This window comes from Tursiops truncatus, chromosome 20, assembly GCF_011762595.2.
Source record: "Tursiops truncatus isolate mTurTru1 chromosome 20, mTurTru1.mat.Y, whole genome shotgun sequence".
NCBI lineage: Eukaryota > Metazoa > Chordata > Mammalia > Artiodactyla > Delphinidae > Tursiops > Tursiops truncatus.
In genome coordinates, this window is record NC_047053.1 from 8,013,005 (window position 1) to 8,037,742 (window position 24,738).

General features: G+C 48.6%; 1 protein-coding gene across 4 annotated transcripts in view; it reads left to right on the plus strand.

Annotated features, from left to right (window-relative positions):
• MYH10 (myosin heavy chain 10) overlaps window positions 1-24,738 on the plus strand; it is a 129,007-nt gene that overhangs the window by 77,665 nt on the left and 26,604 nt on the right. For all 4 annotated transcript variants that reach the window (XM_073798318.1, XM_033847518.2, XM_033847519.2 and 1 more), the window contains exons 14-22: window positions 1,850-2,023; window positions 2,983-3,097; window positions 16,636-16,829; window positions 16,922-17,043; window positions 19,367-19,436; window positions 19,525-19,685; window positions 20,703-20,811; window positions 20,916-21,047; window positions 21,914-22,120. In XM_073798318.1, coding sequence (XP_073654419.1) covers window positions 1,850-2,023; window positions 2,983-3,097; window positions 16,636-16,829; window positions 16,922-17,043; window positions 19,367-19,436; window positions 19,525-19,685; window positions 20,703-20,811; window positions 20,916-21,047; window positions 21,914-22,120 — 1,284 coding nt within the window. The remainder of the gene's footprint in view (window positions 1-1,849; window positions 2,024-2,982; window positions 3,098-16,635; window positions 16,830-16,921; window positions 17,044-19,366; window positions 19,437-19,524; window positions 19,686-20,702; window positions 20,812-20,915; window positions 21,048-21,913; window positions 22,121-24,738) is intronic.

Here is a 24,738-nt window from a genome sequence, read left to right on the forward strand (position 1 = left end):
ACAACTTTTTCCAGAAGAAAAATACCTAAAACGACTCTGTCAGGGCACCTGCCTGTCCTGGGCATCTGCCCTCATCTCTCACAAACCCGGGCTCCGCCTGGCTTCTTACAGTACTCTGACCACGAGACAAAACATGGTCTCCCAAACTTAAAGCTCTTTAGAAATCCCCAGTGAAAAGGAAAAGGGATGAGAGATCTTGACATTGAAAGATGAAGTAGGAAAAATGAAAAGGAGACAAAATTGTGGATCTTCTGAATCATGCTGTCACTTAGTCCTTTAGAAAAGATTGAATTATATTTGGCTCCTTTTTCAGAATTTAGAAATATTTTCATTGAAACAGATTAAAAGCGTAAAAATTATGGCAGAAAGATGGGTGTTTCACTTATCTTAATCTAGAACTTCATTTCTCAAAGATGTCAGACGAGTGGGGTAAATTGGGTTAAATGCCGTCCTGGACCCTGGGATCACCTAAGCCTAGTGGCCTTTGATTATAGTGTTCTTTCAGCAGCTCTGAACCCTGCAAATCCTTTCAGGTAGAGGGGCCACAAACTAAACAGCCAGGGAGTAAGGGTCTCAGTCCTGGGCTCCCGGAGCGGGGAGGATTCTCTCCGCTGCTTCTACCTGCTCTGTTCTGTTAACCTCTGCCTTCCTGTGACCACATTATTACACTGTTTCATTCATGTTTAACTAGAACCTCCAGTTACTTTTTAAGCAATATTTGCGCAGAGCCAGCTCTTCTGCAGTAAACGTAAAGGCCTTGTGGGTTGAGGAAAACTGGTCTGAAGAGATTTATTCCAAAAGCTGGTTTCATCCTTGTGCCCTAGAATTGGTACGCTCAGTCTTGTATCAGAAACTTGCCATATTTGCAGTATGGCAATAAACGATGACCCCCGAAGCACTATAAAATAGGCCGTCATTAAATATTTCGCTTAGCTTTCACGTGTACCCCACTTTCCTCCAAAAAAGAAGTCGTTCCATTGATTTCCGAGCTCCCAGAGAATGGCAAGCTCTGGGCATTTTTTTTAAATTTGAGACATAATTCACTATCCTAAAATTCACCCTTTTAAAGTCTGTAATTCAGTGAATTTCAGCATATTCACAGAGTTGTACAACCATTACCACTGTCTAATTCCACGTTTTCATCATCCCAGAGGGAAACGTCCTACCCTTGGCAGTCACTCCTGTTCCCCTCCCCCAGCCCCTGGGCCACTAATCTATCTTATGTCTCCGTGTCTTTAAGTCTCTAAGGCTTTTTTCAGTGAACTAGTTGAGTGAAATGAAGGCTCTATTTTATTTGTTGATAAAACAAACCAATGAAGTAATTGATAAATTACTTCATCACCTTCCATATATTCTACTTAACAATAGTTTTAAATATTTCACCAAGTGTGAAGTGCTCGTTTTATTAAATCATCACTTAAATAGAAACTTAAATTGACTAGGGTATAAAATGTATGAAGCATTCCAGCTAGTTGAGGGTTTATAACAATTTATCCAGCCAGTCATTGAATATAAAGATTCCGTTTTGTCTCTACACCTTTCAGTTCCTTTCTGGTGTCTTTTATTTGCTACTTTTGGGGGAGTTATCTACTTGGAATTAGTTTTTTATAAGTTTGTGAGATACGGTACTCATCCCTTTTCTTACCAGTACCTGTTGAGCAGTTTGAGATCTCAGTGTCTGCATGATAGTTACGATTTGCCATTACCTGCTACCCTAGCAGTTTGATGTGCACAGATCTTCACGAAGCTCTAACTGTTTTGGGATTTAAGCTGCCACACCCAGTGGAAAACATCCTCGTATGTACAGTGACGTGCAAGACGTGTCAGTTCTTCTTGCCTCTGTTATCAGGCTAACCCTCCCGGCGTGCTGGCCCTTTTGGATGAAGAGTGCTGGTTCCCTAAAGCCACAGATAAGACCTTTGTTGAAAAACTAGTTCAAGAGCAAGGGTCCCACTCCAAGTTTCAGAAACCTCGTCAACTGAAAGACAAAGCTGACTTTTGCATTATACATTATGCAGGGAAGGTAAGAGTGAAAGAACTCCATTAAAAGTGCTGTGTTTGAGATTTTGCTGCATTTGATGAAGGTTGTAAGAAACGTGCTGATATACACTTACAAACCCTTGAATATAGTACATATTCCAAACGCACTTCCTTCGAGACAACCCATTTTTTTGGGATTGTTCTATGAACTTATTTGGGGGGTGGAACGGGGGAAGTACAGAGAAAGTTTTGTTGCAGGGCCAAGCGAGGAGAACGGGTGGCTCGTGCGCAAAACCCCTGAGCCCCCGAGAGTTTGGGGGAAAGGTTTTTTTTTTTTTTTTTGCGGTACACGGTCTTCTCACTGCTGTGGCCTCTCCCGTTGCGGAGCACAGGCTCCGGACGTGCAGGCTCAGCGGCCATGGCTCACGGGCCCAGCCGCTCCGCGGCATGTGGGATCTTCCCGGGCCGGGGCACGAACCCGTGTCCCCTGCATCGGCAGGCAGACTCCCAACCACTGCGCCACCAGGGAAGCCCCTGGGGGAAAGGTTTTTATAGGTAAAATTTGGGGTGAGGGCTGCAGCGTGTGTGACTTTCTTCTGATTGGTTGTTGGGGAGGGAACAGGGCGGGGCTCTGGGAATCTTGGGTTGAGGGCTGCAGCGTGTGTGACTTTCTTCTGATTGGTCGTTGGGGAGGGAACAGGGCGGGGCTCTGGGAATCTTGGGTTGAGGGCTGCAGGGTGTCTGACTTTCTTCTGATTGGTTGTTGGGGAGGGAACAGGGCGGGGCTCCGGGAATCTTGGGTTGAGGGCTGCAGCGTGTGTGACTTTCTTCTGATTGGTTGTTGGGGAGGGAGCAGGGCGGGGCTCCGGGAATCTTGGGTTGAGCCTGCAGTTGCCATCCTCCACCTGGGTGGGGGTGTCCTGTGAACGTTTTAGGTGAAGGCTGGAAATGTCTCTTGTTTTTGTCTTTTCCCTCTTGCCACACCCGGCTCTGGCCCGGCAGGTGGACTATAAGGCGGACGAGTGGCTGATGAAGAATATGGACCCCCTGAATGACAACGTGGCCACCCTCCTGCATCAGTCCTCCGACAGATTTGTGGCAGAGCTCTGGAAGGATGGTGAGAATGTGCTTGCGTTTGTAATCAAACTTGGCCGAATCTTTTACAGTTAAGGCTTATATATGGTTCTTTTACTTATAGACGTGTGTAGACTTTTTTACTTTAAAGCTGTTTATTTTCCCTAGAGCAGGGCTGCCGTTGTATCGGAATTTACCCACTTTAAGAAAACTTGGGTAATAAGACATCTGCCTTCTTGGTCAGGTGCTGTAGGAACGTTCTAGTAGCAGAGCCACCCTGGTCCCAGTGCAGTTGTAATCCAAGGCTGTTGGGATACAAAACCTGAGAGGCCTTGTGCATCTTCTCTGTGTCGTGTCCAGGTCAGCCGAGCTGCGTCCTCCCCCAGTGCCCTACCCTCCACACACGCGCGAAGTGGCTGGTGACTAAACTCAGACCATCTGCACATAGATCAGTTGTTTTTATTTCCGTCAGTCCCCGTAGTTCTTCGGTTTACGTGAACCTCAGGTGAAGGTTTTGGTGATCTTATCATAGACTAGAGATTTTGCTGGTACCAGAAGAACAAAGCAGCTGTGTGTCTGTACGTGTAGTGGGACCAGCACCTTCTGGCATTTAGCGCTCTCTGCGCTTGCGTCCTGGTTGTCCCCACCGCTTCACTTGGCCTCAGGTCATGCAGTACCTTAGTTTAGCTCTGGATCTGCCCCTGCCTAGGCTTTGACCCTGAGGCCAGGCCTGTCAGTTACCTGGCTCGCTTCTTTTTCTATAAGCATCTCAATACCTTGCCATCTAGCTGTCTCCTCAGGTAGAGAGAAAGAAACCCAGAAGGCTCTAGCTGTCTCCTCAGGTAGAGAAAGAAGGCAGATCAGAGGGCTTAGGGCAATCAGGACAAAAGGAAAGAGACAGAAAGAGAAGAGCCACCACAGAGAAAGTGAGCAGGGGGATGATGACCCTACCAAAGACAGCCTAGTCGAGGTCACGTACATCGGCTCCAACAAGTGCGAGGGAGCCTGCAGGGGTGGGCAGACCACACACGTACACGCACGTGTCCTGGGGAGAGATCGTGTACGTGAGACTGTGTACAGGGAGGGGCTGGGGGAAGGGTTAGGTTTCCAGCAAGTAAAACAGAAGCTTTTAATCACTGTCCCATTGGATGGAGGTCTTCACCTGGCTGCTGCGTGCTCGCTGTCACCTGTGGTGACCTGGTCAGCCTAGGGGGGCCCGTGAGGACTGAGGCGAGAGCAGGACCCTAAGGTGGTGTCTGCGGTGCCCACGCGGCTGAGGGACTCTTGGCCCTGTTCTGGGAAGTGTGAGAGTGGGTCTGAGAAATGGATCTAGCGTGGAAAAAGGGACCCTGAGCTCTGGTGGCCACCGGGTCCACAGGGCTGGGAAGAGCAGCACAGGTCAGTGGGAAAGGTGCACAGGAAACGTCACAAAAAGAGGAGGAAGGAGTAACGCTGCCCATCAGAAATGCTGTGTTCAATCTGATGGCTGAGTGTCGCAGACCCCTGAGATGAATGCCACGGGGACAGCTGAGCGGGGACTGCCTTGTTCCTGGGGTGCTAAGGTCAGATGTCATGACGGATGAGGCAGTTTTCCTTGTCCTTGAAAAATAATACTTTGTTGAAGAAACAAAGAAAGCCAGCGTTTCCTGAGCACGTGCTAAGGGCCGGGCAGTCTCCCAGCACCCACTGACGAACATTCACATCCTGTTGGGGCCTTAACCACGGAGGGTGAGTAGGTTTCTGCGAACCCACTCATCTAGGGGTGGATGGCATTTCTAGGAGTGATGTTGGTGTGGAAGAAGCGGGGGTGAAGCCGGTAGAAGGAACGATCACAGGGCAGAAGTGGAAAATCCCAGCTCGGGGTGAGTGTCCCGTTGGGGCGTTAGGGCAGGGCTGGGGCCAGGAGGCAGAGTGAGCAGGAAGTGAGGCCGGAGCACGGAGTAAGGCGGTGGCCAGTCTCAGGTGAACTTGACTTCATTGACTAGATGGCATCAGTGGTTTTACGGGCCAGGGCAGGGGCACAGTGTGAACTTGGAGAAGCAAAGCGGGCAGTGCTTTGTTGGATGGATCGGGTTGAAAGACCCCAGAAGCGGGGAGTTCAGCGCGAGGTGACGGTGGAAGGAAAGCCAAGGAGAAGAGGAACAGAGGAAACTAGCATTTTACCGCTAAAGTCTCAAAAACAGATTTTCTCTCTTCATTTTGCATGAGAAGAGAAGCAGGTGTTTGGGGAATCACGACAGCAGGTCCCGGGCTTACACACTGGTTCTGACATTGTGAGCCACTTTTGACTCTTGTCTTTTCACTTCTTAACCAAAAACAATATTGTGGGGAACACCTTTGGAGCCCCTGACCTGTTCCTGTGAGCCTGCACGTCCAGCCACGCTGGACAAGCTCACCGCCCACGCTTGTCAGCAGTGAGGTGGATTCGGGAACCACAACCGGCGTGTTCCCTGCCACCCAGGGCCTTCTTCCAGATGGAAACTCAGGACACGCACACAGGCGGGAACGGGACCGAGGCGCCTCTGCCTCGGCTTCCTCCTTCCAGGCTCCTTTAACTCACCGTCCAGGTACGGCAGGGCCTCTGGCAGCAGCGGGTCAGAAGTGCCAGGAGTGTGAGATCCGGCAGGTGAGGGTGGAGATGGGGGCTGCAGCTGCAGCGATGATATGATGCACATTCCGTGTCACAGGTGCGGGTGACGTGTCTCACAGGTAGGACCCCATCTGCAGAGCCCTTACCTGCCCTTCTGTGCTTTTCATGGACTAGCTACAGACAGGTTACTCACTTGATGGCAGAAGCTCTGAGAGGAAAGGCGTGTGGCCTGCGGGGCCCTGCCGTCCTGGCTCAAGCCCTGTCCACCTGTCCTTGGCCCACAGCTCAGGCCCTGCCGGGGCCCTCACCTTTCTCCACGTGGCCAGCTTGGGAGCACGTGTGGCCACTTTTGTCCAAATGGGCTGAGCGGAAATCCTCTCCCCATTGTGACCTGGCCGTGCCGGCATCCACTCCGGTCTCATCCTGTGTGTTTGCTCTCCTGGTATCGCTTCTCTTGGTGGGAAGCCCTGCCATCCGTCAGCTCAGGTGGACGGTTACTCAGTTTAATCTGAGTGACAGGCTCTCAGAGGTGGCCCACCATCGGAGGGAGGGGCAGGCGGAGCCTAATGCCAGGCTCCTCCGATTTCGAGGACCGCGTGTCGCACGCGTGAGGTCAGCGGCAGGCTCAGGACTTCGAAGAGGGTCGTAGGGTAGAGAACTCGCCATGCTCACTCTGGATGTAGAGATGTCTTGGGAGAAGGGGAGCTTCTTCTCTAGGAAAAGAAAGTAGCCCTGGAAAAGCGTGTGATTATTTTCTCCTGTTACAGCCACGTCAGCGCAGAGGCAGAACATGACAGGTTGACTGAATGTATGAGTTATATGATGCGTGGATATAGTTTGCCTGTGAAGGTGCAATGCCTTGAGTGTAAAGCATTTCATGTTAAAATCAACTTTGTGTTAGAGTTTCCTCCAGGCCAAACCAGGAGAAATAAGATTTATTGGTGGCAGCCCTGCCCTAGAGATTCATAGTGCCCTACTTTTTTGCTGAAAGATGTTTTGCGATCTCTCTACCAGCTGCACACGGATTTCTTGCCACTTCTGGGGGCTAACGTACAAGGAAGAAAAGACCTAAAAATTACATTTTCATGTAAATGTATCTCCTATGATGTTTTCATGAGTAACGGTATGCTCAATAGGTATCATCTTAGTTATGGTTTGAAGTTGCTTTAACATTTTGTACAATAGAACTTGCTACAATAGAATTTTGTTTTCCTTAGTGGTAGTTACCTATTCGTAGTTTGTATTTGAAGTAAATTATATTTCCAAAATCTGGATGGGAAATAAAATTACACAGCAGTGTGAATTTTTGACAGTAAATGCCACTAATCTTTACCTTTTCCAGAGTAGTCTAACTTGCTGCAGTCTTGTCCTAATTTGCTAATTGGAGGATAATTTTATGAAAGACAACGCAAATAGTACCTTATTACTCTTAAATTTCATCCTGCGTTTACATGGGGGTAACCATTTGACATTAATATGATATAATGCTCACACCTGGAGTTGGGAATGATTCCGCTGTATACATTTATTTTATACAGAACTTTGTCCAGATGTGCAAATTCTCTAAACAGTAATGTTTGCATGGGGTCTGCCCTGGACTAGCTGCTTTTGTAGCCCGATTGCAAAGTTGACTTGTGATGTCGAATGTCTTTCACACTAACTGAAGTGTTTGTGTATTTGCCCTTCTGTCCTCCTGTTTTTGCTGTTTCTCTGCTTTAGAGATTCAGAATATTCAGAGAGCTTCTTTCTATGACAGTGTTTCTGGTCTTCATGAGCCACCAGGTGAATGGATAAAGCCTGTAGGTCTTCCAAACACAAGGGGTTTCAGCCCAGAGGAAGAACTTGCGGGGTGGGGGGCCTGGCAGGGTGGCCTGGGAGGACGGGGGCTTGGTTTTTGGGTTTTTGTTTTTGTTTTGCTCATAGACCTGCATGAACCTTCATTTCATGCTCAGTTTTATTTATCCTTCAAGGCAACTGTTTGAGCGCATAAACAATTCAGTCGCTACTGCCTACACATTGCTTCTTTTATGCGTAGCCCGTAAGCACCGCAGAGCAAAAGGTCTGTCACTACCTTTTCCAGTAGTGCCGTTGGATACACAGTCCTCTAAGGGAATTGTTAGGAATCGATGTGCCCAGTAATAATATCTCCTTTGTCTTTGAGTTACCGTTAAATTTTCAACTCTAAGGAACTCCAAGGAGGAGTAGGGTTTTTTTTTCTTTTTTCAAGTCATTAACATTTTGTGAACAAATAATTACATAATTATCTCACGTATGTTGGTCTCATCATTATGCCTTTTATTTGGAATTTATGTGCATATCTGGCTACTTGCCCTTTTGAACTGAAAGCCATGAAACTATCTACAAGGCTTGATATGTGCACGTTGATACGAAGAGTGGAGTGTTAGAACCTGTACCTTGAACCTGAAATTGACTTTCACACATTTGGGCCTTATGGTTTGAATCCTTAGCCCTGTTTAAAATACAGCCTAACCTGTAAATCGACTGTACTTTAAAAATAGATAGATAGACAGATGGAAGGAAGGAAAGAATACAGCCCAGCCATGGCGAAGAGGCCCTCCAAAAGCCTAATATAAATGAAGATCACCTAACCTTCCAATTGTTTAGTGAAATTGTCAAGCAGTAAAAACTCCAAGGTAAAGTCAAATTCATCTTATAAAATTTCCTTCATGATTTTTGGAACATAATGCTGAGACCCAAACCCATCTCAAAAGTGTTTTAAAAATATGTTAAAGAAACATACCCGTCTTAATCCAAGATTCCTGGGGTCAGTTCTGGCTCACGTACTGTTAAAGAAGCTGCAAGCAGGGGGGCGGAGGGAGGGGGAGACGATGCCGAAGGCTGCTCCGTGAGCTGGGATGACTACTCCACAGGAGAAATCTTCAAGGTCAGTCATCTTTGGCCTTGGGGGTACTGAGAGAGTTGAGGAAGTGGGGAGAGAAAGAGCTAGGTGGTGGTTTGAAGCTTATGGTCTGCCTGGGACTTACGCTTTGTTGAAAGGTCGGCGCTCGATCTTTTGGACTTTCTCCCAGAGTAGAGCTCTCTCTTTAAATTCATTCCTCCAACTCTTGGATTTCTAACCGTTTAAGAGACTTCCAGCCCGTGGGCCCCCATCACTCCCCCGCTCCTGGCGCCAGACGGCGCACCGTGAAGTCTGGGGGTGGGTGTCCCACACGCAGCAGCTAGGGGCACAGCCTCGCCCAGCCCCTCCCACCATGGCCTTCCCCCTCCTGCAGCACAGATGCTCTTTCCTGTGGGGCCGTGATCTTCGGGGTCTGTGGACCAGGTGCTTTTCTGTACCTGCAGGATCAGGTACAGGGCCACCCTAGACAAAGCCATTCTCTGAGGGAGCCGGCTCCCTCCTCCCGTCCGCTTGCCTGGGCACTGGAAACGTGCCTGGTCCGTCTCTCTCATGAGGTGGCCTCTGATTGAGTCAGCCGGCTGACCCGAGTGTCGGGGTCTCAGTCTCTCCCCACCCCGGAGGGCCTTCCATCCACCATGGCCCCAGGTGGTCTTCGAAGTTGTAGGTAGTATTGATATTTCTCCAGCAGAAATGTTCTCCTCGACATGTGCTCATGGATTCAAACCCCAGGGAGGGGTAACGGGTTTTAAATGAAAACATGGGCTTTGGTATTTTCAGTGATTTCTCGGAAGACGGTGGATGAAGGGGTTCCTCAGGATCAAATCGTGATGGCCTTTGACACACTGAGGTGGGCGGTGCCTCTCAATGAGATGACAGAGAGCTACCGCAGGCCCTGTGCTTCTAAGTAGAGCCGTAAGGTTAGGAAAACAGCATTAGAAGAATGTGCGGGCTTTTGAGGAGAAAGATGAGAGATGGGGGTAAAGAGAGGTTTCCAGAACCATCAAAGAGCAAATGCAGGAGAGAAAGGAACAGAATTCCTAGAGGCAGAATAAGGAGGTCATGCAAGTTTCTGCTGTAAACCAAAGGACTGTTTTCTTCCAAATATATGTTGAAACTCTAGACTCCTGGGATAAACTAGTAATGGAGGATGCAACGAATTAGCAAAGCGGGTTCCTAACCTCAAAGTGGTAGGCGGGGTTTTTAGACTAAAAGGGCCTGTGACGATGGGGGTGGTAGTTTGTGGCTTTGGTCCTGATGCGAACTGTGTCGGAGGGACGGTTGTGTGTAGTCTGCCCTGATGCTAGCGGCCGCCTGCCGTGTCCTTCACAGGGTAGTAAGTACCCTTGGGTTCTCTGACCCCCCACGAGCGCTGGACGGCAGCTGATGGGTCTGGAAGGGTGACCACCAGAGACATTGTGAGGAGTACAGGAAGCAAGTTTTCGTTGTCGATAGAGAACTCCCGCCTCCCTTTTCAATCTCTCGTAGAAGCAGCGCTTGAAACGTGGTGACAGCAATTCACTTGGGGCTGGGAATCAGCAGGGAGATCTCGGTCCCGGTCTGCGGGAGGGCTGCCCCACTGGGGTCTCCCTTCGTCTCCTAGTGGCCCCGGAATTCTTCCCTTCCTTCTTGGTATAACAGAAATGATGACGTTCTGACTTCGAAGACTTTGAACCAGTCTTTTTTTTTCCTTCAGTGAGTCGTTAGTATCTAGTAGCACGACTGATAAAAACGGTCATCATTGGATCTCCGTATAGATTGTATCCACTGGTCCTAACCCCCATTTTTAGTGCCTTTTAGACTCTCTGGTTTAGGTCTGATCCGGTTTCTGTACGCAGTTTCATTGTCTTCGTGTTCAGTGGATGAAGGTTTTATACATCGTTGCATATTCTACTCTTTCCTATTTCTTTATCTTGAGTTCTAACCGGAGTTGGGAGCTCGAGGAGAAGCAGCTTCCGGGGACGGCACCTCCAGTTCCCGAGGTCCAGTGGGGACAGTGACACTTAGTTCTCAGGGTCACCGCGAGTATCAGACGAGGCAGCGAGAGCCTGACCCGGCCCGGGAGGTGCCTGAGTACACGCTGCCTGCCTGGCCTTGCACTTGCCGTGGCCGCCTCTGCAGCTACCGTAATTGCTGTCGCACCCTCGTTGCTGCTGCTGTTCTAATTATAAAAAACAGAGAAGATCAATAAATGCTTATTTCCTTGGCCATCGTCTCACGCAGGTCCTCTTTTCTTCCGTGCCCCGAGGTCCCGCTGACAGGCAGTCATGCTGTGCTGCCCGCGGTGGGCATGAATCGTATTCATGGGACCTGCCCGCAGGAGAAAGCAGGAGTAGCCGTGCCGGAGGCGCTGGCGGGAAGCGTGGGGCTCCCTGTGTGCCCCAACTTTGGCTTCTGCAGGGGCAGAAAGTACAGATGGGGAGGGTGGGTAAGGGAGACAAATTTCAGGTCACCTTAACACTGGCGCTTGGGGGAGGCCAGATTGCTCTTTTCCTGACTCACACGCTCCCCGTCAACTGCTGAACTTCCTGGAAGTTTTCTCAAACTTCCCAAACACCCTAGAACATTTAACAGATCGGTTCTACAACCCAGTTATGTAACCACTGTAAATTCGTTATTACTGTGTAATAGCCGTACCCTGGAGATAGACTATTCAATGTTAAGATTGTCTCTGGGAATTCATAGAAGTTAAATATTTGTTCCGGAATCATTTTCAACTGTTCGTAACATTTTAGTGTACCTTAAGAGTAGAACAGTCTTTTAGTCTATGTAAATGAGCACTGAGAATCCACCATGTGCCTGGCACCGTGCTGGGGACTAGAGGCTTCTCTAGGATGGGAGTGTGTGATGTGTATTTCCTAATCATTGTGTCTGGGTATTGAAGTTAACATCAAGACAGTTTTCTCCCCCCCTTTTTGGTCTCCAGCTCTATCATCTGGAGAGAGTTTCTGAAGAACTGGCTTAAATACTTCGAATGAAATAATAGCACTAGTATTTTGGCCCATGGACAGATTTAAAGAACACAAAAATCTCATGTATTCGTCTTGTCTCCTGAGACCGTCCGCTAGAAGAAGGGCCAGTTAAGCATTCCAGCTGCAGATGACACCATTCCTTACGTAAAACTAAACTATGAATATGCCCTTAGAGATCGCAGGTCTGTGGAGCTCATCTCATTTCTGACTGTCCGCATAGGGTTTATCGATTAATAAGTTGTTCGTATAAAATACTTGGAACTCTTTTCAGGCCACTGGGCAACCAAGTAATGAATTGTAGTGCCCACCAGCAGCCTAACGAGCCTTTCCTGGATGGAGGAGGAGGATAAACAAAGCCATTCTTGGGCTTCCCTGGTGGTGCAGTGGTTGGGAGTCCGCCTACCTTTGCAGGAGACGCGGGTTCGTGCCCCGGCCCGGGAAGATCCCACATGCCGCGGAGCGGCTGGGCCCGTGAGCCATGGCCGCTGAGCCTGCGCGTCCGGAGCCTGTGCTCCGCAATGGGAGAGGCCACAACAGTGAGAGGCCCGCATACTGCAAAAAAAAAAAAAAAAAAAAACCAAAAACCCAGAGGTTTTTCTAGGTCTTGATTTTTCTTTTTTCTTTTTTTTGGTACGCGGGCCTCTCACTGTTTTTTGCGGTACGCGGGCCTCTCACTGTTGTGGCCTCTCCCGTCGTGGAGCACAGGCTCCGGACGCGCAGGCCCAGCGGCCATGGCTCAAGGGCTGCTCCGCGGCATGTGGGATCTTCCCGGACCGGAGCACGAACCCGTGTCCCCTGCATCGGCAGGCGGACTCTCAACCACTGCGCCACCAGGGAAGCCCTAGGTCTTGATTTTTGAGTGAAATCGTATATGATTAGTGTGGCCCAAATCATTTAATGAAGTTCCCAAAGTGTTTCTCTTTTACCCAATAATTTTACTCATTGGTAGAAACTAACCCTGAGTTTAAGTATTTGAATTTAAAAAAAAAAAAAAAAAAACTGAAAGTTTGAAGCATTAATTTTTTTAAAATCTGAATATTTAGCTTTGGATTACCCTTATTAAAGTTAAATTTGAAAATCAGGCTCATTATGATTATATTTTTTGTTTATTACTTAAAAAACAAAACAAAAGTGGTCCTTGCCCGGGGCTGCATCGCGGGTCCCTGCCACCCTGCCCTGTGGAAGAGGAGCTGCCCCTTCAGGGAAAGAGCTGCAGACCAGTGAGGCTAAACCCCCGCAGTCAGCGTGGGGTTCCTTCTCTTTTGTTATGGGCGTGACTTGTTCTTGTGGGTAATTTTGTGTTCATTCAGTGGATATTTGTTTAAAAAAAAAAATTACTATGTGCCAGGGACCATGCTCAGGCCAACGTCAGGACGTGGGGAAGGCAGAAGAAGCCATTTGAGCTGGTGATCTGAGGGGCCCAGGGGCACCAGGGATCTGCTCTCAGGACCCCGTGTGTGTTCCATGCTGGAGAGAGACGTCCCCGGAAGCTTAGTCCAGCAGGAATATACAGGGAACAGAGTGGAAGTGTCATCCCAGGGTCTGACGTACATGATTTGAAGCTTTGAGGAGGGAGTGGCCTGTTTAGCCTGGAGGCAGGTGGACGGGAAGAGGTGGTAGGGAAAGGGATGGAGATTTAAAAGCCATTATGAGTTTGCAAGGAGGCGGGGTTCCTGACAGAAAAGGGTGAAGACTTGAGAGCTTTGTGTCTTTGAGAAAATGCAGCTGGTTTGTAGAGTTGGCGTCTAGGGAAGGTGACAGGAGGTCCCTTCACCGAGCACTTCGTGCTTTCTAGGCACCTCAGTTCTGTAAGGTAGGTCACCTTGGCTCCATTTCACAGAGGAACAAACTGAGGCTGGGAGAAGATGGGTAACTAGACCCAAGTTCACGCAGCTTGTAGGTGGCAGGTGTTTCTGACTCTCTGGGTAGAGTTCTTCATCCCTGTGCTCTGCTGCTGGGCTGTTATTTGGACCGTTTCCTACAAGCTGTAGGAGAAATGGAAGGATTTTAAGTCTAGGAGCAAGGAACTTGCTTAGTTTTAGACACAGCTGTTAATCGTGACAAAGGTGTAACTGGAAAGCACTTTGTGGCTGCAGGGGTGGAGGATGAAATGGGAGAGTGAGGCTAGAGGAAGGAACCCGGTAGGGCGTTGTGGCACAGACCAGGGCAGTGGAGAGGAGGGATGGACTGAAGACTCCGGAAGCTTGTCCTGACTGGTTCCGGTAAATCAGCAGCTGGATGTGGGAGGGGCATGGAGGCCGACTCCCGGTTTCTGGCTTGAGTAACCCGTGGCCACGTCTGCACTAGATATACAGGAGGAGGGATGGGGAGAATGTGCTTCAGTTTAGGACATTGACCTTGGGTCCCCCTACGTCCAGCCCCTTCTCGTCCTCCTTATCCAACTCCTCCATCTGCCCCAGCTCCTTGGGGCTTGCCCCACGCCCCCATCTCTGGTCATTTGCCCGTTAGGGGGCTCATCCAGTCCCGTAACTTTAAATCCTACCTGCAAGTCAGCAACCCCCAAATCTACCTTTTCTCCTTCAGACCTCTATTCTTAGCAGCAGACTGTCCGCTGTCCACTTGACATCTCCGCCTCAGCGTGTCACGGGCGCCCCAAACTTGAATAGAGTTTGGATCCATCTTTCTACCCACAGAACCCCCTTCTCTCCCCATCTTCCCAGTGGTGTCACCAGCCACTTGCCTGCCCAAGCCCAAATCCCAGGAGTTCTTGCCCTCGCCCTCTGCCATATTCTTCATACCAAGTTCATCCTAAGAGCAAGGCGGTCCTGCCACCAAAACACATCTGGAATCTTCCTTTTCCACCATCTCCTCTGTGATCTTCCAAGTTCAGCCTACCATCCTCTCTCTCAGAGCCTGGACTACAGCATGGGCCACGCCTTGCTCCCTGACCCCTCCCCCGGTCCATTCTCTATTGCGTGCGTGTCCTCACCTCCTCACTCCTGAGGCCCCACTGGCACCAGCTGCTTGCACTTCTTCCTGCCTCTGGTCCTTCACGCCTGCTCTTGCCACTGCCTGCAGTGATCTCCGCACTGGCTCGTCCTTACCCTTAAGGCATTAAAGGTAATTTCTCCAGAGAGGTCTCTAACCGCCCATCCTTCTCGTAGCATCCTGTTCTTTTCTTTCAGTGCATTTCTCACTGTTTGTAATTATGAAAGCATTTAACGTTTACTTCATTTATTTGCTAACACACATGTATCAAGCATGTTATATGCCAGGCGTCGCACTAGGTTAGAGGGGGGTGATGCTGAGAAAAGCAGACGTGAGAGGCACTGTGTGGAAGGCAGAGGCAGCTGTGTGACTTCCGGGTGGGCAGGAGAATATAGGTGTTCAGTCACTGGTGCTGGGAGGTCAGGTATGATGTGATCGCCCAGGATGAGATTGGGGCTTGAGGAATTCTGGTCCAATGCTCTCTGCCCGCACTTGTGTCCTGTCTTATTCTAGAAAGGATTTTAGGTGAGCTGAGTCTGGGCCCTTAGTGAGCGTCGTGATGTACAGAAAACGCAAAAGAGAAGTCATCAAGGAGAGTGTGGTAGTGAGAGAGGTGGGTCGAGGGCCAGGAGAAGGTGGGGTCCCTAGTCCACAAGAGAAGCCAGGCGTGGCGAGTTTCTAGAATGCTGCTGTGATGGTCAACAGGTAAATGGACCAGGGTCAAGTTGAATAAGGCCCGGGCCTGTCATGGCCTGAGTGGAATGGGGTGTGGGGGGAGGGTGGCCTGGAAGCCAGTCGGCTGCACAGTGAGGAACTGGCGGGAAGGATGAGGAATGGCAGGTGTGGGAACCGCCTAGAAAGAGGCCCGGCTCTGAGGAGACGGAAGCGGGTGGCTCACGGAAGTGCATTGTCATGGCGCGTGCAGGGGCAGGCTTGGTGAGGAGAGACGGGCTGAAGGCCCAGGAGAGAGTGTTGGTCTCCAAGGGGCACAGGCAGGGCTAGCTTTGCCCTCAACCCTCGAGTCTGGTGGCTTCACTCAGGGGAAAGTGTAGGCAGTGTGCAGGCGTCATCCACCCTTCTCGCAGCTTCCGCGGAAGGCCTGCGTGACTTGGACAAGTTCCCTTACCTCCTGGGCCATGGTCGCCTCTTCCATAAAAACCTCCCTGGAAAGCAAGGATTGGAATCAAGACTGAGGTGTTGCTGAGCGAGCACTTCACGTGGTGCCTGGTCCCCACGTGCTTTCTGCCCTGGGCGCAGACGGGAGAAACGGAGGGGACTGCTAGGGTCGAAGAGAGCGTGGATGGGGTAGTTCAACTGATATTTTGGTTTTTTAAAGAAGTATTTCAGTTGTGTGTTTCGTTCATTCATCAGATTTTTTTTGACGAGAGCGTTTTAGGCACCGAATGTTTGGCTGGTGGCCGGTGCACTTGCCGGGCTTCTGCGTGTGATCCCATCACGGGAAGCGTTAGGTGTGTGGACAGTGGCCACTGTCCGCTGCTTTAATAAGAGCGTAGCATCTGAGAGGTTTAGCCATCGTTGAACTGAGCTCGGGCACTGATTACTTTTCAGAAGACTCCTTCCGCTGGAGCGTTCTTGCCCTTTCATGAGTGTCATCCATGCTTTGAGGAGAGAGTTGAAGTTTACTCCTTCCTAAAAACCTGAGCTGAGGTGATCCAGTCTTCCTGCATTTGCTGGCCTTTCTCTTTGGAAATCTAGTGACCCGTAAGAGATGACTCTGGTCCCTAACTGCTGAGCATGTTCACTAAGTGGACTTGCTTTGTATAAACGTATATCTCAATGTACATTTTTAGAAGCCATTTCCTATTTTGAGACTCGTCACCGTGTCGGTTTGTGTATCAATGCCAGCCAGTAATCTTGCATCTACCAAATAACTGTATATGTGACAGTCCAATGGTATCAGGCAGTGAGTTCCTGAAACTAGTGCAGCGGGAGGCACCTGCTGGTGTGCGGTACGAAGTTGTCAAAGCGCTACAGTATCCTGCCCTAGAAGTGTGTGGCTTTTAGGTCCACGGCTTGTGCAGTGTCTTAATATGCTGACTGCCCTGCCTCTCTGGCATCTCTTATCATTTGTCCCACAAAGCTTGTGCTGCTGCACTCTCACTCTGTCTTTTCTTTCCCTGCCCAAGAGTTAGAGTTGCCTTATTTTCGCTTGTCTTTTTTATTTCCACCAGTGGACCGGATCGTGGGTCTGGACCAAGTGACGGGGATGACGGAGACAGCTTTTGGCTCTGCCTATAAAACCAAGAAGGGCATGTTCCGTACAGTCGGGCAGCTCTACAAAGAATCTCTCACCAAGCTGATGGCGACGCTCCGCAACACCAACCCTAACTTCGTGCGCTGCATCATTCCGAATCACGAGAAGCGGGTACGTGCTTAGCAGAACGGAGGCGGGTGTGGAAGGCGGATCGAGGTCCGGTCCCAGAGATGAAGCTCTAACACTGTCATCTGCTCGATTAGGCTGGAAAACTGGACCCGCACCTAGTGCTGGATCAGCTTCGCTGCAACGGTGTCCTGGAAGGGATCCGAATCTGTCGCCAGGGATTCCCCAACCGGATTGTTTTCCAGGAATTCAGACAGAGGTATTGCTCACCTTTACCTGGGTTCTGTGTGTATCAAAGCTTATCTGAATGTGAATCAAACAGTGAGATGATGCGAAAAGACTCCTCCTTGTTCCCTGGAGGGTTTCCGTTCTCTTTTCATATAGGAGGGCGGTCATCATTATTCCCTTTACCGTTGGTCGGGAATATTGAGTGCCTACTTTACAAAGAGGCAGGGTGCTCATAACTTCTCTGGGCGCAGCAAAGACGGGGGCCTTGGGACCCTGAGGCAGCTGTGAGGAAACACAGAGCTGAGAACTTACAGTTCACTCATTCAGACAGTTCTACCTGGGATTTAAGCATAACTTTGTTTTAAACTGATGTTTTAAAATATAGGGGGCTTCCCTGGTGGCGCAGTGGTTGAGAGTCCGCCTGCCGATGCAGGGGACACGGGTTCGTGACCCAGTCCGGGAAGATCCCACATGCCGCGGAGCGGCTGGGCCCGTGAGCCATGGCCGCTGAGCCTGCGCGTCCGGAGCCTGTGCTCCGCAACGGGAGAGGCCACAACAGCGAGAGGCCCGTGTACCGCAAGAAATAAAATAAAAATAAAATACAGGAATAACGTATGTTCCTTTTAGGAAAAATTTTAAATACGTTAAAAGTAAATAAAAGTTATTCAGGTGTGACTCCTAAAAGCACTTTGGGACATTTCTTTCCATCTTTTTTTCAATGAATATATCTGTGTACGTGTGTATGTATATATTTTTCCCACTGTGTGTGCCCGTGTGTGTGTTCTTACAATCCTTTTACTAAAGTAGTGTCGGAAATAGGTGGAGATTAGAAAAGAATTAGGAAAAAAACAAGAGGGAGAAGATCGGTGTGCAGTAGAAATGGATGAAAACATATGATGGGCAACAGTTTTTTTTAAAGTGTATTATGTAATTTTCTTTAACAGTTAGTCTAGTTTGCCTTTTTCCTCTTTGCTCCTGGAAATCAAGTTTCCAAATATGAAGCATTTGTTTTTCCATAAAATAAACAGTGCTGCAGGTCGAAGAGTAGCCCTTTCTCCCAGAGGGAATCCAGTTGAAAAACTGTTCCAATTCCTACAGGTTTTCAGGGAAACCCTTATTATGGCCCCACCATATGATAAACGAGCTGGTAGATTTTCACTTTTTTTTCTTGCGGTACGCGGGCCTCTCACTGCCGTGGCCTCTCCCATTGCAGAGCACAGGCTCCGGACGCGCAGGCTCAGCGGCCATGGCTCACGGGCCCAGCCGCTCCGCAGCATGTGAGATCCTCCCGGACCGGGGCATGAACCCATGTCCCCTGCATCGGCAGGCAGACTCCCAACCACTGCGCCACCAGGGAAGCCCTTCACTTTTTATTTGATAGAAGAAAATGGAACATAACTAGCATCCAAAACACAAAGTTGGTTGAAGTAGCCAGGATTCATCTTTTAATACAGCCACCGTCTTTGTGCTAAAATTTATTTTCTTGGGTATAACACACATATAGTAAGTGCACAGCCCTCAGGTGTGCAGGTCGGTGAACATATGTGCGCCCAGCCCAGTGCTGTTTTGAGTCACCCTGAGACTTCCTCCTGTGTTTTTTTTTTTTTAATTTTAATTTATTTATTTTTGACTGTGTTGGGTCTTCATTGCTGTGCGCAGGCTTCCTCTAGTTGCAGTGAGCGGGGACTACTCTTTGTTGCGGTGCGTGGGCTTCTTATCCCGGTGGCTTCTCTTGTTGCAGAGCACAGGCTCTAGGCGCGCAGGCTTCAGTAGTTGCAGCACACAGGCTTGGTAGTTGTGGCTCACAGGCTTAGTTGCTCCACAGCATGTGGGATCTTCCCAGACCAGGGCGCAAACCCGTGTACCCTGCATTGGCAGGTGGATTCTCAACCACTGCGCCACCAGGGAAGTCCCCTTCCTCCTGTTCTAAACAGAGGCCCTCCAAGCATTGCTCTTACAGCCTTCTCTGTTATCTAATAAATGCCTACAAGTTGACAGTGACTCAGCACGCAAAAAGCCAGATTCTGCTTGCATCTTAAGGATGTGGACATTTTGTGGGAAATAAAAAACAAAGTTTCTAAAATCACCATGCTTTTGATTCCTCTCCACCACAACTTCTTAAACATGGTCTCTGACTTGGGAGAAATGACTGCATTTTCATTTTGCTGCTGCTTTTAAGAGATAGAAACTAGATCTGCAGAAAACCTCAGATTATCAGCTGGTCATTTCTTTACTCTTCATTCGACATGACTGCCCATCATATCCTTGCCTCTTAGGGGAAGCAGAACTCATAGTTAGTAGGTAAACATTTCCACAGATTTTTACAAAAGGCTTTTGGGCTGCTTTTCTTACAGATACGAGATCCTGACTCCAAATGCTATTCCTAAGGGCTTTATGGATGGCAAACAGGCTTGTGAGCGCATGGTAAGCTCTTCTGGATTTTTCTGGTTCGTGGGCTGTTGACACAATCTTTCCTGTAGCAAAAATAACAAACAGACTCTCTCTCTCTCAGATCCGGGCTTTAGAATTGGACCCAAACTTGTACAGGATCGGACAGAGCAAGATATTTTTCAGAGCTGGAGTTCTGGCACACTTAGAGGAAGAAAGAGACTTAAAAATTACCGATATCATTATCTTCTTTCAGGCTGTTTGCAGAGGTTACTTAGCCAGAAAGTAAGTGGGCAATCATGTATTAAATGCTTAGAGTGTGTGCTTGTGCTAATAAGCATGTGTTCTGTGCTAGAAATACGAGAGCGCGGGAGACTTGAGGTCCCTGTCCTGTGGGACCGAGAGCCAGGTAAGCAGATACACGTTCTAAACAAGGATACAAACAAGGGGCCAAGACAGACAATACAGGGGTCCTGCTTCAGCGTGGGTCCTCAGGGAGGGCTTCTCTGAGCCCGTCTGTAGATGAGAGGCGTCAGCAGGAGGATCTGCAGGTCCAGTCCAGGAGGGAAGGAGGAGAAAGGGCACCTTAGAAAGAAAGAGGGATGTTTCTCCTGTGACACATCCAAAAAGGAAGGAGTATCTAATAGAGGATGGATGAGGAGCGCAGCAAAGGGAGGGGGAGAGCAGGGCCCTGTTCACACCCGCGTGCGCGCGCGCACGTACGTATGTGTGTGTCTGGGGGTAGGTGGCAGGGGCCGTTTCCGGCAGCGTCTGTGAACAGAGTGCCAGGTCCCGTGACACGAGTTGAGGTGGGCGGAGCAGGCCCGCCATCCAGCAGGGACGTGGTCATGTCCCCGATCCCCAGCCCAGCCCACAAAGAACGTTCCCTCTAGGAAGTCTCCTGTGACAGCAGCTGTCAAAGCCAGTTCTCTCTTATTTGCTGTAGCCTGAATGTGTCCCCCAGATTCGTGCGCCAGAATCTGATCCCCAGTGGGACGGTGTTTGGAGGTGGGGCCTTTGGGGTGATTAGTGCATGAAGGTGGAGCCCTCACGAATGGGCTTAGTGTCCTCGTGAGCGAGACCCCACAGAGCTTCCTCGCCCTTCCCCCACGTGAGGCGACAGCAAGAAGCAGCTGTCAGTGAGGAAGTGGGTCCTCGGCAGACACGGAATCTGCCGGGGCCATGATCCTGGACTCCCCAGCCTCCAGAACTGTGAGGAATAAATGATTGTTGTTTACAAGCAAAACAAAACAAAAACAAAACCACGGTTTTCTTTAACTAGTTTTCCTGCCTCTTCTTCAGGGCCTTCGCCAAGAAGCAGCAGCAGCTGAGCGCCCTGAAGGTGCTGCAGCGCAACTGCGCCGCGTACCTGAAGCTGCGGCACTGGCAGTGGTGGCGCGTCTTCACCAAGGTGGGCGCCCGGCTCCCCCTGGGGTGGCACGCACGGGACCAAGGGAAGCCCGGGGGCGGGCAGGTGCAGGGTGCGACGGTCAGTGTTCAATGTCGTGAACGTAGGTGAAGCCGCTCCTCCAAGTCACTCGCCAAGAGGAGGAACTCCAGGCCAAAGACGAAGAGCTGCTGAAGGTGAAAGAGAAGCAGACGAAGGTGGAAGGGGAGCTGGAGGAGATGGAGAGGAAGCACCAACAGGTAAGCTCACCAGTTCCCGCTCAGCCCTGAAAGAAGATGCGCGATCCCGCGGATAGGGACCCACCCAGTGAATTCCAAATAAACAGCATCTTACTTTATGTGTATTCATAGACGTTTGAGCACAGAGGTAGCAGATGTATTAGGCCAAGCATTGGGGTATATATAAACTGAAATCAGCCTGAGCTCTTGCACTTTTGCCTTTGTCACCCTTTGGACACCCAGATGATCAAGTTTGCTATCAGGTGTGCGTTTAACACCGGTGACACTTCTCCTGGTATTAGCACCTTCCTGTGACTGCTCACAAGGGACCTAGAAAGAAGTAAAAGGATGAGACAGTACAAGGCACCCCGCTGCCTGTTCTCCAGCCACGGTGGTCCTGAGTCCACATCCCGTTCTCAGGGAGCCGTGCTTCATGGACAAAGCAGAGACTCTGGAAATGTTTGTAGTTGACAGTGATAGGACTGATGTGTTCAGGGCCAAAAAGTTTTAACAGTAGAGGCCAGAATATCATTTGATACCAGATGGCTTCAGTCACCATGAACTTCATAGCATTCGTATAATATTTCTCCTCCTATTCTTTGGTCCCTTTGTGAATTACCTTAATAGTAAGAAAGGGAATTCTTTCAAATAGCATGAATTTAATATGTATTATTCAGGATAACCTTTTTCGTTGTTTCTGTTGTCTCAAGTTTTCACCCAGCTTATTTTGCTAGAGCCGAAGATATATTTGAAAGTTTTGCGAGTGACGTTATGTATTTTTAAGTCCGGGTTTCTTGGGCGACCTGCACTGGCCACTGGAGTCCCAGTGACTGTCTCTTGTGCACAACCGGCCAGTCATAGCACCGGACGCTTTACTGTGCTTGCAGCTGCTAGAAGAGAAGAATATCCTGGCAGAGCAACTACAGGCAGAGACTGAGCTCTTTGCTGAAGCAGAAGAGATGAGGGCAAGACTTGCCGCTAAGAAGCAGGAATTAGAAGAGATTCTCCATGACTTGGAGTCTAGGGTTGAAGAAGAAGAAGAAAGAAACCAAATCCTCCAAAATGAGAAGAAGAAAATGCAAGCCCACATTCAGGTATCTGTGATAAGCTTCATTTAGGATTATAGTTGGGGTTTTCCAAGTGGATCTGTTGAGTGAAGAGAGGCTCTGGGTTTGGATTCTTGTGTCCATTGAGGAGCAACAGGAGCCTAAGTAATAAGTCGTTTCTCCCCACCGCCCCCACCCCTTTAAAAGATCACTCGAAGCACACATATAATAGATTCCTCCAAACGCAGATTTGTTATTTTGAACAGGAATCGTTTTTATGTTCTGCTGTGGCATCTTAGAGGATGCGTCCCAGGGTCTGCGGGGACGGAGTTTGTTCGTTGTGTTCTCATTAATAATTCCACTGCTCACTCCATCCATTAGAGACACCTATGAGGTGGTGTGGTTCATAATAAATGCTCAGCGCTGACGCAGGAGGTGGCCAGGAATCGGAATAAAACACTTAGCCCTTCCTGCTGGTAGCTGCTTTCTTACTGAGATCCAGCTGTCCTCACACGAAGCGCGGTTCTCTCTGATTGAACACCCAGATGAGTGATGCAGACGACAGTGATTGTGCCTGTGCCCTGAGACTCGTTCTCCGTGAGTCCCACCCCAGCCTATCCAGTGTGGCCTCGAGTGTCAGGGTGTCTGTATCTGCCCCCGCTGCTTCATGGGTCCAGCACTAAACTTTCTTTCTTCCAGATCTCTCCCTTGATTTTATCCCCACCACTTGGCTTATCTTTGCAAAGCACAGACATTTCAGACATTTCTCAGAACCGCAAAAGATACCATATTATTTCCTTGGCAAATACCCCATACAGTAAATTGTCCAGGCCCTCTCCATTCTTCAACACAAACAGCTTTCCAGTATCCCATAATAGGTTGGCAAAATATCACGAAAGCTATAAAAAGTACACATTAATCCAGCAATTCTAGTTCTAGGACTTAAAAGCATAAATCAGTGGAAGCCTACTAATCTAACAATAGGGGATTCTTAAACTACGGTAATAATATACAGTTATAAATTTAAAAGATGTCTATTTTTATGGGTATTTATAATACATTAGTAAGGGGAGTTGCAAAAGAGTATACACAGTAAGGTCTAACTAAAAGTATATAACTTACAAACTGTATGATTTTTATAAGGGGACGTACAGAAGATCTAGAATAATAGTCACCAATAATAGTGAGTTCTGGTGGTATTATCAACAGTTTTGATTTTCTCTTTTTTTTTTAAACATTTTATTTTTATACTGGAGTATAGTTGATTAACAATGGTGTGATAGTTTCAGGTGTACAGCAAAGTAATTCAGTTATACATATACATGTATCCTTTTTCAAATTCGTTTTCCATTTTGATTTTCTCTTTGTTTCAGAGCATGTGCTCATTTCAGTGATAATATTTTACTCACACAGGGTAAGGACACCCAGAGTCATCTCCAGTCTCCCCAACCTACTGTTTTACGCTCCACGTTTTAGCAACTTCACATGAAATGCTTGCATTACTCTCTTTAGAAAACAAGCATTTCCTTGTAAGAACAGGGTTTTTTGTTGTTGTTTGCTTGTTTTGTTTTTCAATAGTTTCCATCTTCATAACCTTTACTCTAGACTCTTTCACTGGGTTTTTGCACTGTTATCTTAATATCGCCATTGTAAATTCAAACACATTATAAAATATTTATGGTAATGTTATTATTAAATATTTTCCCCCTCTTATGGAATATCTGAGATTCTATATTAACTGCATGGCTCTTGGGAAAACCCAACCTTGTTGGTCTCTTGTCCTTTCCCCCCACCACCACCACAAGTGAGGCTTTCAGGGATTTCTGATCTGTCTCCTTTTCAACCAAAAACTACTAGAGCTGTTTTTGGTTTTTGTTTTGTTTTCAGTATTAATTCCCTGATTATAACACTACATTGTAGAATACCCAGAGAATATAAAATCTCACTTAGAAGTCTCCTCCTACCCATCATCCCATTAATCCCTATTATTTTTTTGCATATATTTCTGAACAGATATATGTGGATTCATTTATTAATTGAATTACACTGGACCCACTGTTCTTTTCACTGCTTTTGTCACCTTAGGAGTGTGCAGTGCAGGGATGCAGTGGACAAAATCCAGACTCAGGGAAACTGTAGGACAAATGACCTGTGGGGTTCTTTTGGTTTTTTGTTTGTTTGTTTGTTTTTGTTTTTTTTGCGGTACGTGGGCCTCTCACTGTTGTGGCCTCTCCCATCGTGGAGCACAGGCTCCGGACGCGCAGGCTCAGCGGCCATGGCTCACGGGCCCAGCCGCTCCGTGGCATGTGGGATCTTCCCGGACCGGGGCACGAACCCGCGTCCCCTGCATCGGCAGGCGGACTCTCAACCGCTGCGCCACCAGGGAAGCCCTTTTGGTTTTTTTTTTTAACAAATAAATGGTGAGAAAAAGGGAGGAGAAAGAAATTTAAGAGAACCTAGAGATTAAAGCAGTCTTAAGGGTCTTATCAATCACAGCGTGTGAACCTTATTTGGATTCCAGTTCAAACAAGTGTATTTTTAAATGGTCTTCATCTTTTAGAAATAGAGCCTGAAGGTTTACAGGTGAAATATGATGTCTGGGATTTGCTTCAAAATAACGCAGTGGAGGAGGGAGAAGCGGGGGGTTTAGAAGTGACCGCTGACCA